Below are 12823 nucleotides of genomic sequence, written 5' to 3' on the forward strand. Positions count from 1 at the left end.
CATTTTTAAATATGGTGGAAGAGAGAAGGGCAATTTACAAGCGAAATGAGATGTTGAAACAAACTAAATCTAAATTTTGGCAGAAGTAAGATGAAAAGCTTAATGGTAGAAATGAAAATGTTGCAATTCATATAGATGAACCTGTTAGTGGAAAACTTTGTATAAGAAGAGATAATACTTTGTTTGATAATTACTTTGTAGGTGCACGTCAATGGGAAGATACTTATCGTATATTAGGGGGATGGGGATTTAAAGGTAGGCAAAGATCCAATATTTCCTGGAATTTATTTTGTTTGTGGGAATAAAGCTTATTACAATCTTCCTGACCACTGGTATGGGACCTGTTACGTGGGATTAGTTTTTCCAAAGATTTTTCATGTAGATAGAAATGCAAAGGGGTCATTTGAAATTGGCAAACACCTGAATAGATTCAGGAGGGAAAGTTTTTCAGAAATGTTGGGAGATATATTTGGTGCAGTAATACCCATGGTAGGAATAACCTTGAATGCAAATAAAATCAGAAAAATGTCTACAATTGTTGATAGATTGTCTACGGATACTGCTAGTGGATTTCAATTAGTGAACACAGAGCTTATTGCTATGAGAACTTTGGTAATGCAGAATCGTCTTGCTTTAGACATTTTGCTAGCAAAAGAAGGAGGAGTCTGCGGAATTTTACATGTCCAGCATTGCTGTACATATATTCCAGACAAGAGTCAGAATATAGAAATGTATATTAAGAATATTACCGAGATACATAATGAGGTTGAACCTTTAGAAGATGATAGTTTTTCAGAACGTTTAGGCAAAAGAATTACAGCAATCAAACATTGGTTTCAAGAGATTGGTAGTTCAATTATAGGTAAAATAGTCTTTCCTTTAATAGTTATAGCTATAGTAATACTTTTGTTAAAAAATAGTTGCATGATACACAAGAGAAGAAAACATGTTTTAGAGGATTTACAATTTGAGAAAAGAAAAAGAAAAAGAAATAGAATTAGAAGAGTTTCGGAGAATTCAATATGAGAGTTGCAGAAAAACAGATGAATCTAAACTTTAGAAATACTAATATTAAGAAAGTCCAAAACATGTTCAAGGGTTGAAAATGTATACATTTTTGGGTATTGTTTGGTGATTTTGAAATCACCAGATGAGGGAGTTGATGGAGCAAGGTGATGAACAAGATTTTGTTCAAACTTACAAAGTTAGTCTCCCATAATAATAATAATTGAATTAATAAGCATGTGGGTTAATTACTAATCAACTTAGTATAAGAATTTATTCATCAGTAGATGCGGGATTAATTAAAGTGCTTTATGTTGCAAACGCAAAGAAAAATAATAAACTAACTTTGTCTATTGTCTTTGTCAGTATTAAATACGGCTGTTTAACTAATGGCATGTGCTTATTTTGTGTGCTTATGTTATGTCTTTTCTGTGACAAAATGCTCGCGGAGATTGGTCCAGTTCAAAAGAAGAAAAGTAAATATAATGCTGCCTGTGTGTGCTTTGCTAGGTAACATAATTAACAGGTTTAATTAGTATTGGGGGTGGGTAACAGAATGGGTTTCAATTCTTTAATTAATTGATGTCTTGTGTTTGTTTAATAATAGTTTCCAAAGTGAGGCCTAAAGATCGTTTAGAAAATGGCTGACAGAGTTGCAGATACGAAAGCTTGTCCAGAGTGGAGCCTTGCACATACGCAGTTGTGAAGATTTTTACCACACTGTCATCAATATTTGAAAAAGCAGTTCTTTTGTTGTGCTGAACGTGCTCTCGGAGGAAAGGCTCAAGGACAGGAACCTGATGTGTCTGCCAAGGCTAGGAAGTTATAGATTGAAACTCGAGGAGAAAGTATCATTCTTGAGGAAGCCGAAAGTCATGGAAATGGGAGACAATAGGGCTTAAGAAAAGCCTGGACTTGGTCAAAAAACGGTAGTGACCTAATGCTTTTATCATGGACTGACACGGGACAGCCAATGAGAAGCTTGGATTTCTATGAAAGAATGTAAAATTTAGAAAGTTTAGTCAGAAAGAAAGGTATAAAAACTGACATTATGAGCAGGAGCGCGCTGCTTCTCGCTTTCCGATTCCTGAATGACGTGACGTGCTGTTGGACTCTTTGGCGCACGTAAGGACAGCAGACTTTAAATGATTTTTCCTTTCTAGGTGGAGTGAGAATTAGACAGGGAAATAGATATAGGGAATGGAAACTGTTATTCTGCTAATAATTCATGCTTTCTGATTTTGCTTTGAGAGTGTCAGTCTAATATGTCATTTCCTTATTAAAATGCTGCTTTCTTATTTGCTAGTAAAATAAAGATTCTAAACGAAAATGCTCTTTCTTTGAAAAATAAAGCTAATAAAATTAGATTTGAAATGACAAGCTGGTCTTGTTTATTCATTGTCTAGTTTCCATCAGTTGATCCAATCGCCTTGGTGGCCTAATTATTAATGATATAAGATTAAAACCATGGTGAGAATTGATAAACTGCAGTTGTATATAATTATGTAAATAGTTTGTGAATAGATTTGATTAATTAGGTCACATGATTCAGTTGCTCAAAAATTGTCTCGTTGGTTTATGGGCCTTTATATGATTTTTATGATTAATGGTAAGTTCTGAGGTGATAGATAGTATTTGTGAGACAGTTTTTCATTAGGAGCGCTGGAGCACGGTCTACACGCTGATTGTGATTTCCACTGCGGCGGATTCCAGGAGAGTACATTTGTGCTCCCTGGACTATTATCTTTCGTACTTTGTGGAATTTTTTCTAAACGTGGTCCTGAGTAACCCTAGGAGTTTGGGCCTTGGGCCTGTGACCTTTCTTATTATAAACTGATAAAATATTTCATGGGTTGGGTTCTCATTATTAGTACTGATTCCCATGTAAATTTTTGCGTTTTCCATGCGGCCAGCAACATTAGTGTTTTTTGTGCTCCAATTTTGTTTGTCCTGAAGATGACCCATCAAAATATTAGGGTCGAAAAGCCATTGATGCCCCATTGGCAGATTAGGATAAAACAGGTTCTGCTATTTGTGGATCAACTAATTGATTTTGACACCCTCTGCCTCTGTTTCTTTGTTTAAACTGTACTTTGTCTGTGTATGTTTGCCTAGTGTAAAGTGGGGAGTCTTTATTGTATATTTGTAGTATATCATGAATCATAATTTTGATTCCTTTGCACATTTTGTGTTTTGGCACCGTTTCTAACATTTGTTTCTGTTAATTTATTTTATATTTGAAAATTTTCTACGGGAACCATTGTTGTCACTACATGTTTTTTTTTATATTTCTTTTTATTAATGAAAATAATAGCAAACAATACAGTGGCAGACGCCTTACATCGCAGTATAAGCAAGTCTCATGCAGAAAAATGGTGAGCAATAAACGGGGGATCCATACGGTGAAAGCAGATCTCAAGTTAAAATGGCGTACTATCTTACAATACACAATAATTAGCGATCTGACTCATCGTCATCATTGACCAGACCACTACTCATTAAAACAGGATTTTAAGAATACAAGAAAAGCAAGCTGTTGTCAAAGGCAATATGATAGAAACAATGAACGGATCTTCGATCATTATCAATAAGCAGCAATTAAAGACGCAACATTGCGAAGAGTCTAAAGGAACGCCAACACCCCAGGACCCGTCTGCCCACCAATCAGGATATTTCCACTGAAAGGCGTCTACTATCAGGATTTAAATAGGAGGTTGAGACATGAAAACACTAACTAAGACAGTAGAACAAACACCCCTCCCCCCTCCCTGCACCCCTGCATAAGGCTTCCGCCCAACCCCAACTAGCAGTGTGCCTGTCGCCCCATCTAACTAAATACCAAACAAGGAAAAGTGGAGGAGGAAAATGTCATATATGCTCCCGGTCTCCCCCCCCCCCGCCAAAAGCAACGACCCCTACAGTCAAAAAGAATGTTTATAAAAAGAGAAATTACTAGCAAACTAATAGGGGAAGTTATAATGACTACCCAGACCCCCGCTTCGGCAAAGTTAGTAGAATCCAGTGTCCAGTAAAGCCTTTTATATCAAACCCAGACAGTCAAGCTCATCCCTGGCCCTTACGATCTTTCATGCGAGCTCCCACCATTAGAACCACTGTGCTAGCTGCAGAATCAAAGTGTCGAAGGAAGTTCCCAGAAGTGCAGGAGAAACAAGTCAAAAATAGAAAGTCATGAAATGCTGCAGTCGCACTGAAATGTTCCCCCACCGACAATAAGTCTCGGCAATATTCCCTCGGGAAACGTGGTGAAGCTATACGGGGGGAAAAAGATAAAGGGTCAATCCAGGTGATAGTAGAGAAGTCTTCCAAACTGGAAAAGTCAAGTAGGTCCATATCAAGCAGCGATATCGTTGGGAGTAAGAAACTCGAAGAAATCTCGAGCTTGCAAGTTGTTGCTCGAAGGTCGATCAAGGGCTTCGGTTCTATTGTCTGCACGGGGCCATCTTCCTCATTGGAGCCTAGTTGTGCGGAAAAATCAGCTTGTTTCAGGGCTGGCAAAGGGTCAGAGTCCGGTCTCAGATAACTAGTCTCAACCATAGCGATCATTTTGTGGATGATGGAGTCCACTTGATGGGGAAGTGCTCCGATGGCGGCCATTACAATTCTGAACGACAACGGACTCTCCATCCGAGCCATCTCCTTACCCTCGATCTCAATCAAAGTTTTCTATCCTGGAGGTCCGGACAACTCCGGGGAAACAGACAAGAGAGGGGCGGACGGCAAGCGGGGACCCCAGCCCGTCAGACCCAGGGGCCGCAAGGTCTCCAGGAAAAGGACCCCCACCCACAGCCACATATGATCTTTGTCGCCATTCCTTCATGTCACTACATGGTTAATTACCCAGGCTCTGGGCTAGCAGGGTTGCTTCTGTTGTTGTCAAACCCCTACAAAATGATGAGTATGGCCGTGTCAAAGACTTTTTTATTATTCTTTAGCCATGCTGCACAGCATCAGGGATGCTATACAGCACTGCTAAAAACCAATGGCTAAGCCAATAGGTTGTAAAGGCGAGACCTTTTGGCTTTGCTAATATTCTCATTTATTGCTGTTTTGCTTTTGCTAAACTGTTTTTCGCTATTTATCGCTATAGGGTGGCTACTTATGCTTATACCGGGGTGAATCAGTGGGTGAAGACATTCTTTAATTTAAGTAATGTGCAAAACTAATATTGAAAAGTCGTTGCACCGTTAAGAAGAAATTAATGCTTTTAGTTTAGTGCTTAGATCCATATTATGAAGATTTGGTTTTGGTCGTTTCTGATTAGAATTCCATTTTCCACCCTGTTTACTGATGTACACTACTACCACGCTGATTGATATCTATTCATAACGTGTGCCCTGTTTCTCTCCATATCTATGTATCGTTATTTTTTTTAATAAAAATAAAGGATTGCTTATTCAGATGTAATCACTTAAACACCTTGGACAGAAGAGTTTGCTAACAAAAAGTTTATCGAGAAGAAATAAAAAAATAATAAGAAACAAAGCACATACCTTGAAAAAGCTTGACGACTCCAGCAATTATGATAAGTACAAGGGCTATAACTTTGGCAAAAGTTGCTCCCTCTTGTACTAAAACTCCCCATCTTACTTTTGCGCAGTTCACAGCTGTTAATAAACCTAGGACAAGAGAACACAACGTTTAAGATGGATTAGCATAAATGTACTGATAGTCAGACCTTATTTAGCGCCATACCTAAAGTCTTATCCATTTTCATTTTTTCTTTCTGTACCAGCATATTCAGTTAAGCAATTCTTAAAGAAAATAAGTTTTGATTAATTGATTGGCATGTTTGTGTGTATGAGTGGATGGGTGAGTAAGTTGATGTGAAAATGAGAAAGACTTGGGATGAATATGTGAGTGAGTTCATTTTTTTTACGGGTAAGTACATGGATTGCAGAGTGATGAGCGCTCGGGTGTGTGGGTGAATGATTAAAAGCATATATGGATGGATCAATAAGTGGTTGCATGGAGATATGACTGGAGTAATAAGAGGGTTCATCAACGGATGAACGGGTGAGTAATTTCACGGATTGATACAGATGTTTTCCCAGACTTACATGCTGAGGTCTCAGAGAGTACTAGTGATAATATCGTACAGCCATTACGCCAGTGCATAGCTCACACCAATTGTGGGTACCACCACATGAATAATGCCCACAACACATCAAGCATCATTTGCAATGGGCAACTGGAAGCAATTCACCATAGTTAAGCACCATTGGCTAAGAGTTTACACATCATGTCAATAGCTACCACCAGTACCCATGTTTTGATTTACAACGCATGTCTAAATTGTAACTCATAAATCTCAAGTGATGTCTTAGAGTTCCACCAGCACTTAGAGGACTTGGCTGCCACTCAGTAATGCTCTATTACTTACCGGTAATCTTCATTACTCTGGGTCCCGTTGTCCTCGTTCCATTGAGTAACAAAGTGGAGATAACCATCTCCAGAAAGAAAAAAACAAGAGGAATACTGGGACCCTAATACTGCCCCTCCATTCGGGAGTACATAAGCAGTACTTACCCAGCATCCCGCCTATACAACCAAGCCCACACAGGAAGGCTGGCCGTCCGGGAGGGAGGGAGCGGCATATGAATGGGACGAGGACAAGGGGACCCGGAGTAATGAAGATTACCAGTAAGTAATAGATCCTTACCCCCAGGTCCCTTATGTCCTCGTCCCATTCAGTAGCGGTACAAAAGGGGGTGGTGATGGACGGAGCATCTGAATAAATCAAACACTCACACCCAGTCAAAAGATCTGGGTTTAATCCATCACCGTTCTTTAGCCCACCCTGCCACCCCAGTTCAGACATGGCTATATGCAAATCAGTCTGACCCTGTGCCTCATGGGAACAGTCCAGCCCGAACTGCCAAGCCATATCTTCCCTGGACCGGAAACAAGCTTCCGAGGACCGGTTTCTGGCATTCCAGCCGTCTTCAGCCCGGCTTGCTTGAATCCAGTGGCAAAGTGAGCAAGGGACTCACGTCTGAGCATACCCTGCCACACTCATGGCGGCCAAAAGCGGTACAAAAGGGGGTGGTGATGGACGGAGCATCTGAATAAATCAAACACTCACACCCAGTCAAAAGATCTGGGTTTAATCCATCACCGTTTTTAGCCCACCCTGCCACCCCAGTTCAGACCTGGCTATATGCAAATCAGTCTGACCCTGTGCCTCATGGGAACAGTCCAGCCCGAACTGCCAAGCCATCTCTTCCCTGGACCGGAAACAAGCTTCCGAGGACCGGTTTCTGGCATTCCAGCCGTCTTCAGCCCGGCTTGCTTGAATCCAGTGACAAAGTGAGCAAGGGACTCACGTCTGAGCATACCCTGCCACACTCATGGCGGCCAAAAGCGGTACAAAAGGGGGTGGTGATGGACGGAGCATCTGAATAAATCAAACACTCACACCCAGTCAAAAGATCTGGGTTTAATCCATCTCCCATTCAGTAACAAAGTAGAGAATACCAAAGCAGAACACCGGTCTTACGAACCCACAATCACACCCAGGAAAACACACCAAACGCAGCAACCCAAGGGAGCACAGAAAAGGGGGGAACAACAGGAAGCAACAGGACAGCATTCCAGTACAGGACCGCAGGGACACAAACAAGGACCGACACAACTAAGGAAAAAACAGAAGGCCAGAGCCATGAAAAGGAAGCTCCCAACCAGGAAAAATTTAACCACCAGGAAGGCCCACAGGACCCGGCAGCCGCACAGACAATGAGCAAACCCCGACCACCAGGGAAAAGAGCAAAGAAAGAAGCCAAGGCCAGACAACAGTGTGCAGACACAAGCACCCAGACAAACAAGGAGGGAGGGAAGCATAGACCCGACACAGGTCCACTGCACCAAACTGAATGAACCAACCCACAGAGAGACCAGAGGATAAACCCAACCACGCAGAGGAGGCCCAGGTCCCATGAAAGAAAGGACTGCACCAATAGGACTTTCAAAGACCACCCCAGTCCAGAAAGAGGAGCCACAGCGAGAGCCCATGAGCCGCCACATCAACAGGGGCAGAGGAGTCAAACCCAAAAACCATAGTCCATAGACACCCCAGGAAAACCCCACAGACAGCCGACCAAACAACTGAGGCCAGCAATGACCTGGAACCAACCACCCAGACTTGAACTGGCACAACAAGGGCGGGGGCAGGGGCAACAGCCACAACCCGAAACTCCAATGGGAAGGAAAAACATGGCAGGGCGTAACCCAAGGTCAACTGGGAAACCCCGGCAGACCCCAAAGCAGGAACCAACCCGGTACAAACCTGCCGAACCCCAGAGGTCAGACAAGAACAGAAGCCAACAGGGCTGAGTACCAGAGAGGACCAAAGCCGGGGAAGAAGCAAAAGGACCGCACAGGCACCCAACACCCAGGCCCACACTCGGAAAGGGCAGGAGCAACAGAAAGGCCCCAGGGTGCACAGCCCCGGACCGGAACTCAGCAGGCCAGACCCCAGCCAACTCCGTAAAGGAGACAAAAAAGACGTTCAGATCCAGGGCAACAAAGCAAAAGGAACCAGGAAGCCATGACTGAAGCCAAGCAACTCACCAATGCAGGAGGACCCCCATGCCCAATGAGCACCAGAAGGAGCCCATGCCGCGTCCAGGCTGAAGCCAAGGACAGGGAGGCCATACAGGACCACCAGCACCCCACCGCTAGACCACACAAGGGGCCAGAAAAAAAAAAAAACAAACAGAGGAAACCGCCAAAGCGGAAACCAGAGGCAGCAGAGAAGCCAGAGGGCCAGGCAGCAGCAGACCCCGGACAACCGACAGCCAGGAGGGCAGACCCCACAGAGGCCGAACCGGACCCGAACCACGGAGGGGGGGAACCGCAACCCAAACAGACACATCGGGGGCAGAGCCCAGGGAACAAGGGAAGACAAGAGCGAGCCAGGACACCAGAACCAGCAAAGAACCAGGAATGCTTCACAAAATACACACCAGAGCCGTCAGAGAAGCAACAGCAGAGCCAGAAAACCAAGGAGGCACAGCCAGAGGCTACGCCGAACCAACACGAAGCCGGCAGACCAGGAGCAACAAGAGGCAACCACGGACACACCAACCCAGAAGCACCGAACACCAGGACCCCCACCGGCCCGAACAAGGCAGCCGCAGCCCAGGGGAAACAGGGAAGATGTCCAACGAAGAAGGAGCCCCGGGGCAATGAGGGAAACCCGAAGCCCAACAGTACCCAATGGAAACCCAGGACCAGGCAGAAACAGGGACACCCAAACAGAGGTTAACCAAGCCTAGGTACAGAACCGTCGGGAGGAGCAGGCCCAGAAGGACACAACAGGACACGGCCGGATAACAATGGAGCACCTACGACCCACAGGACAGCCCAAGGGGCACAGACAAGAACGCTGGGCCGAAGAAGGCAACCAACAGGCGCCAAAAACCGCAGGAGCCAGAAAGCCCCAGCGGACCCCCAGCCAGACACCCATGACGGAGAACAGACGAGACCAGTACCCCGCAGGAAGCAACAACCCTCGGTGCCCAGACAGACCCCCATCCAGGAGAACCGCAGGGCAGAAGAGAGGAAAAACAGGCACCAACGCCAAGGACACTGCAGCAGCGAACACAGCCAGGGCCAAACAGCAGCGGCACAAACCCCAGGGGTCAAACCGGCGAACCCCCACAGGGAAGCAAGGAAAGGAAGAGCCGGAGCCCAACCACACCGGCCAAGCACCAGAGAACAGGCGAGAGCACGAGCCGCCAGGGAGGGGAAGGCCAGACAATAAGCAAGCCACAGCACCCAGCAGGCCTGCCAGACACCCAACCAAACCAACCAGAACCGGCGGTAGAACCAGGAGGGGCGGCGAGGACCCACCAAAGCAAGCCCAAAGGCAAGCACCTTAAAACAGCAGGGGGTAGCAGAAGCAGGGGAACACAAGGACAACGCTAAGTAAACCCCAGAAGGCAGGAACAGCGCAAAGAGAGCACCAGAGCCAGAAGCAACCAAAGACCACAGCATCCAGCATGGAAGACAGCCTGAGACAGCAACATCCAGCCAGTCCCAATGAATCAAACCAAGCACACAGGAGGACCCTGGACAAACACCAGCAGCCCCAGACAGGCGTAAGGAGAACAGAACAGCCACAAAGGAGGCAGCACCAGGGAAAGACACAGTCCAGCAAACGTCAACCCAGGAAACACAGGGAGGCCAGCCCACAGGATGGGACGATGGCAGGGAAAGAGCCCCACACCCAACCGAAGGCAACAGGGGTAAAGCACAGCACAGAGCACCAGGCACGACACCCGGAAGCCCAGAGAGGAACCAGGCGCAGCCCACGGGAACCAGGAGGAAGTGACACCGCACCCCACCACGGGCCTAGTCTACCCAAGGCCAGACCACAGCACCCGCACCTGCAACACCCCAAGGACGCAGACTAGTAGACACAAAAGAAAAAGAGCGAGACAGACCCTGGCAGGACCAGAAGCCCAGGAGAGGGCAAGCACCAGCAAGGGGGATAAGATCAGCCGCAGCCGAAGAAAAACCCCCACCAGACAAAGGGCAAGGCGGACGGCAGCCACGCAGGCCCAAGAGGACCAAGGACCCAACTGCATCACCCAGGGAGGCCACCAACCTGCAAGCGCAGGGAAACCCAGGAGGACCCAAGTAAAGTGCCGCGGCCCCCGCGCAAATAGGGCAGGCACGAATACAGCACCAAGGGCAGGGAAAACAAGAAAGAACTGACAGTAGGGCAGGGGCAGGCGGGACGGAGCAAGGAAGCACCATGAAGCAAAGAGGCGCCAGGAACCAGGAGCAGAAAACACACACCACCAGGCACCCAGCACCCCACAACACATCGAGAGAGAGAGTGAGGTCGGGGAAAGAAGTGAGACGGGCCCAGGGGACCATACGGACACTCACCGACGCCGCAGCGCAGCACCACCCACCCCAGCCCTGTTCCGTCAAAGGCACAACCACCCCAGGAACTAAGAGCATCGAGCCACCAGTACCGGGCACGAAACAGCCAGCGACCTGCATAGGAGACGTAAAAAAAGAAACTGCATCATGAAACCCACAGCCCAGGCATACCAAGACGGAACCCCAACCAGGCATTAACAATGTCCGATGCACCACAACCAAAGAGAATAGAGGAGGACAGGGGAAGGCAGGCTGGAAAGGCTGAAGGCCACATACAACTGGACCGCCGCCCGAGCACCACCTGAGCACAACAAAGTCAGAGGAGCGGGCGAGCCGGGCACAGCTACAGAGCACCAGGAGGAAAAAACAGAGCGAAGCAAGAGAAGGCACCAACTCATACAGTGGAGACCCTCCGCGCGTCAGCTACCTCACTGCAGTGCATGCCCTCGCAGCATCGGCTTCCGCCAACGTCCCACACCACCACAACAGCAACCGAAAGCAGGAATCCAAGGGAAACGGCAGAAAAAACGCAAGCGAGGCAGATTCCAACCGGCCAGGCTCGGGAAGAAGAGCCCGCGACCAGGAAGACACCGGAAACCAAAGACCTAGCCGCAAAGGGTAGGGCGGGCAGGCAGAATTCCGGCACAAACAGAAACTGACTCCCAGCAAGTCCAGGAAATCCCGCGCCCGCACAGCCAGGCAGACGGGCGGAGGAAGGAGAGAAGCACCGCCACTTCAGTCCAGCAGGAGTAGCACCAGCATATCCATGTGCAACCTGTCGACAGACAGAAAAAAGAACAGGCGGGATGCTGGGTAAGTACTACTTATGTACTCTCGGTGGGAGGGGCAGTATTAGGGTCCCAGCATTCTTTTTGTTTTTTTCTGTCGGGAAATGGTTATCTCCACTTTGTTACTGAGTGGGACGAGGACATAAGGGACCTGGGGGTAATACTAGTGTATCCTAAGAGTTTCATAATCGCTCCGCATTTCTTGTGCATGTTAACATCTTTCCCATGATTTATTACTAGTACATGTTGATATTCACACTATCTCTCCCTAATCCTTTGTATGTGTGCGGATTTGCAGCATCACCCAATACTATGTGCAGATTTGCATAATCAACCATAATTGTCAGGAAGCGATATTTGCACCATGACATCACATCATAAATGCTTGCCGACATCTCCACCACTGCCTAGTAATCCTTCTTTCGAGTTCAATTTACAAATTTACCCAGTACTCGTTATTGCGCATTCAGATTTTACAGATTTCTCAGCACCCCTTTCATCGTGTTTATTTTTGCACCATCACACAGTGATCTTAGCACCGTTCCAGATTTGCTCCATCACTTTTTAACCCCTGCTTTCAGTTCAGATTTGCACAGGTACTCATGAATCCAAAATTTGCGTATGGATGTGCATCACCAGTTTATACGTGTTCAAATTTGCACCATCACTCATTAATGCGCAGTAGATCCCCAGGTTTTTACTTTCACCAAATAATGAGGGCCGGGATCTGGCCCTTCTTCCCATAATTGAGGGACAAGAGAATGTACCTAGAGTAATAACTGAAGTATAATTCATTCTTAATAAAGGTCTCTCCGCACAAGCACTCCTAAAGGACTAAAAATACATAGGGGCATATTATCAACAACTAGCAATATTTATCGCTAAATAAGCTTAGCAAATTTTTTTTTAGCGCCGCACATCGGCGGATTTTATCGCAGAGATAATGTGCTATTAGCAACGTTTATCTCCAAAGCGATAAAATATCGGCGATAGCGGCGAAATGCGTGAATATCGCTGGAAATCCAGCGATATTCAGGCATTATCGTTAATAGGGACTTAGCCTAATTATCCAACTCCCATTGGATATACAGGCTAAGAACTGGTGTGAGCAGGCGTTA

At 46.4% G+C, this 12823-nt stretch overlaps 1 protein-coding gene across 3 annotated transcripts in view; it reads right to left on the reverse strand.

The window, feature by feature from the left end:
- Positions 1–12823, reverse strand: part of LOC144829100 (Y+L amino acid transporter 2-like) — a 715256-nt gene that overhangs the window by 172514 nt on the left and 529919 nt on the right. For all 3 annotated transcript variants that reach the window (XM_078687904.1, XM_078687903.1, XM_078687902.1), the window contains exon 3: positions 5517–5642. In XM_078687904.1, coding sequence (XP_078544030.1) covers positions 5517–5642 — 126 coding nt within the window. The remainder of the gene's footprint in view (positions 1–5516; positions 5643–12823) is intronic.

Source organism: Lissotriton helveticus, chromosome 4_1 (assembly GCF_964261635.1).
Source record: "Lissotriton helveticus chromosome 4_1, aLisHel1.1, whole genome shotgun sequence".
NCBI classification, from domain to species: Eukaryota; Metazoa; Chordata; class Amphibia; order Caudata; family Salamandridae; genus Lissotriton; species Lissotriton helveticus.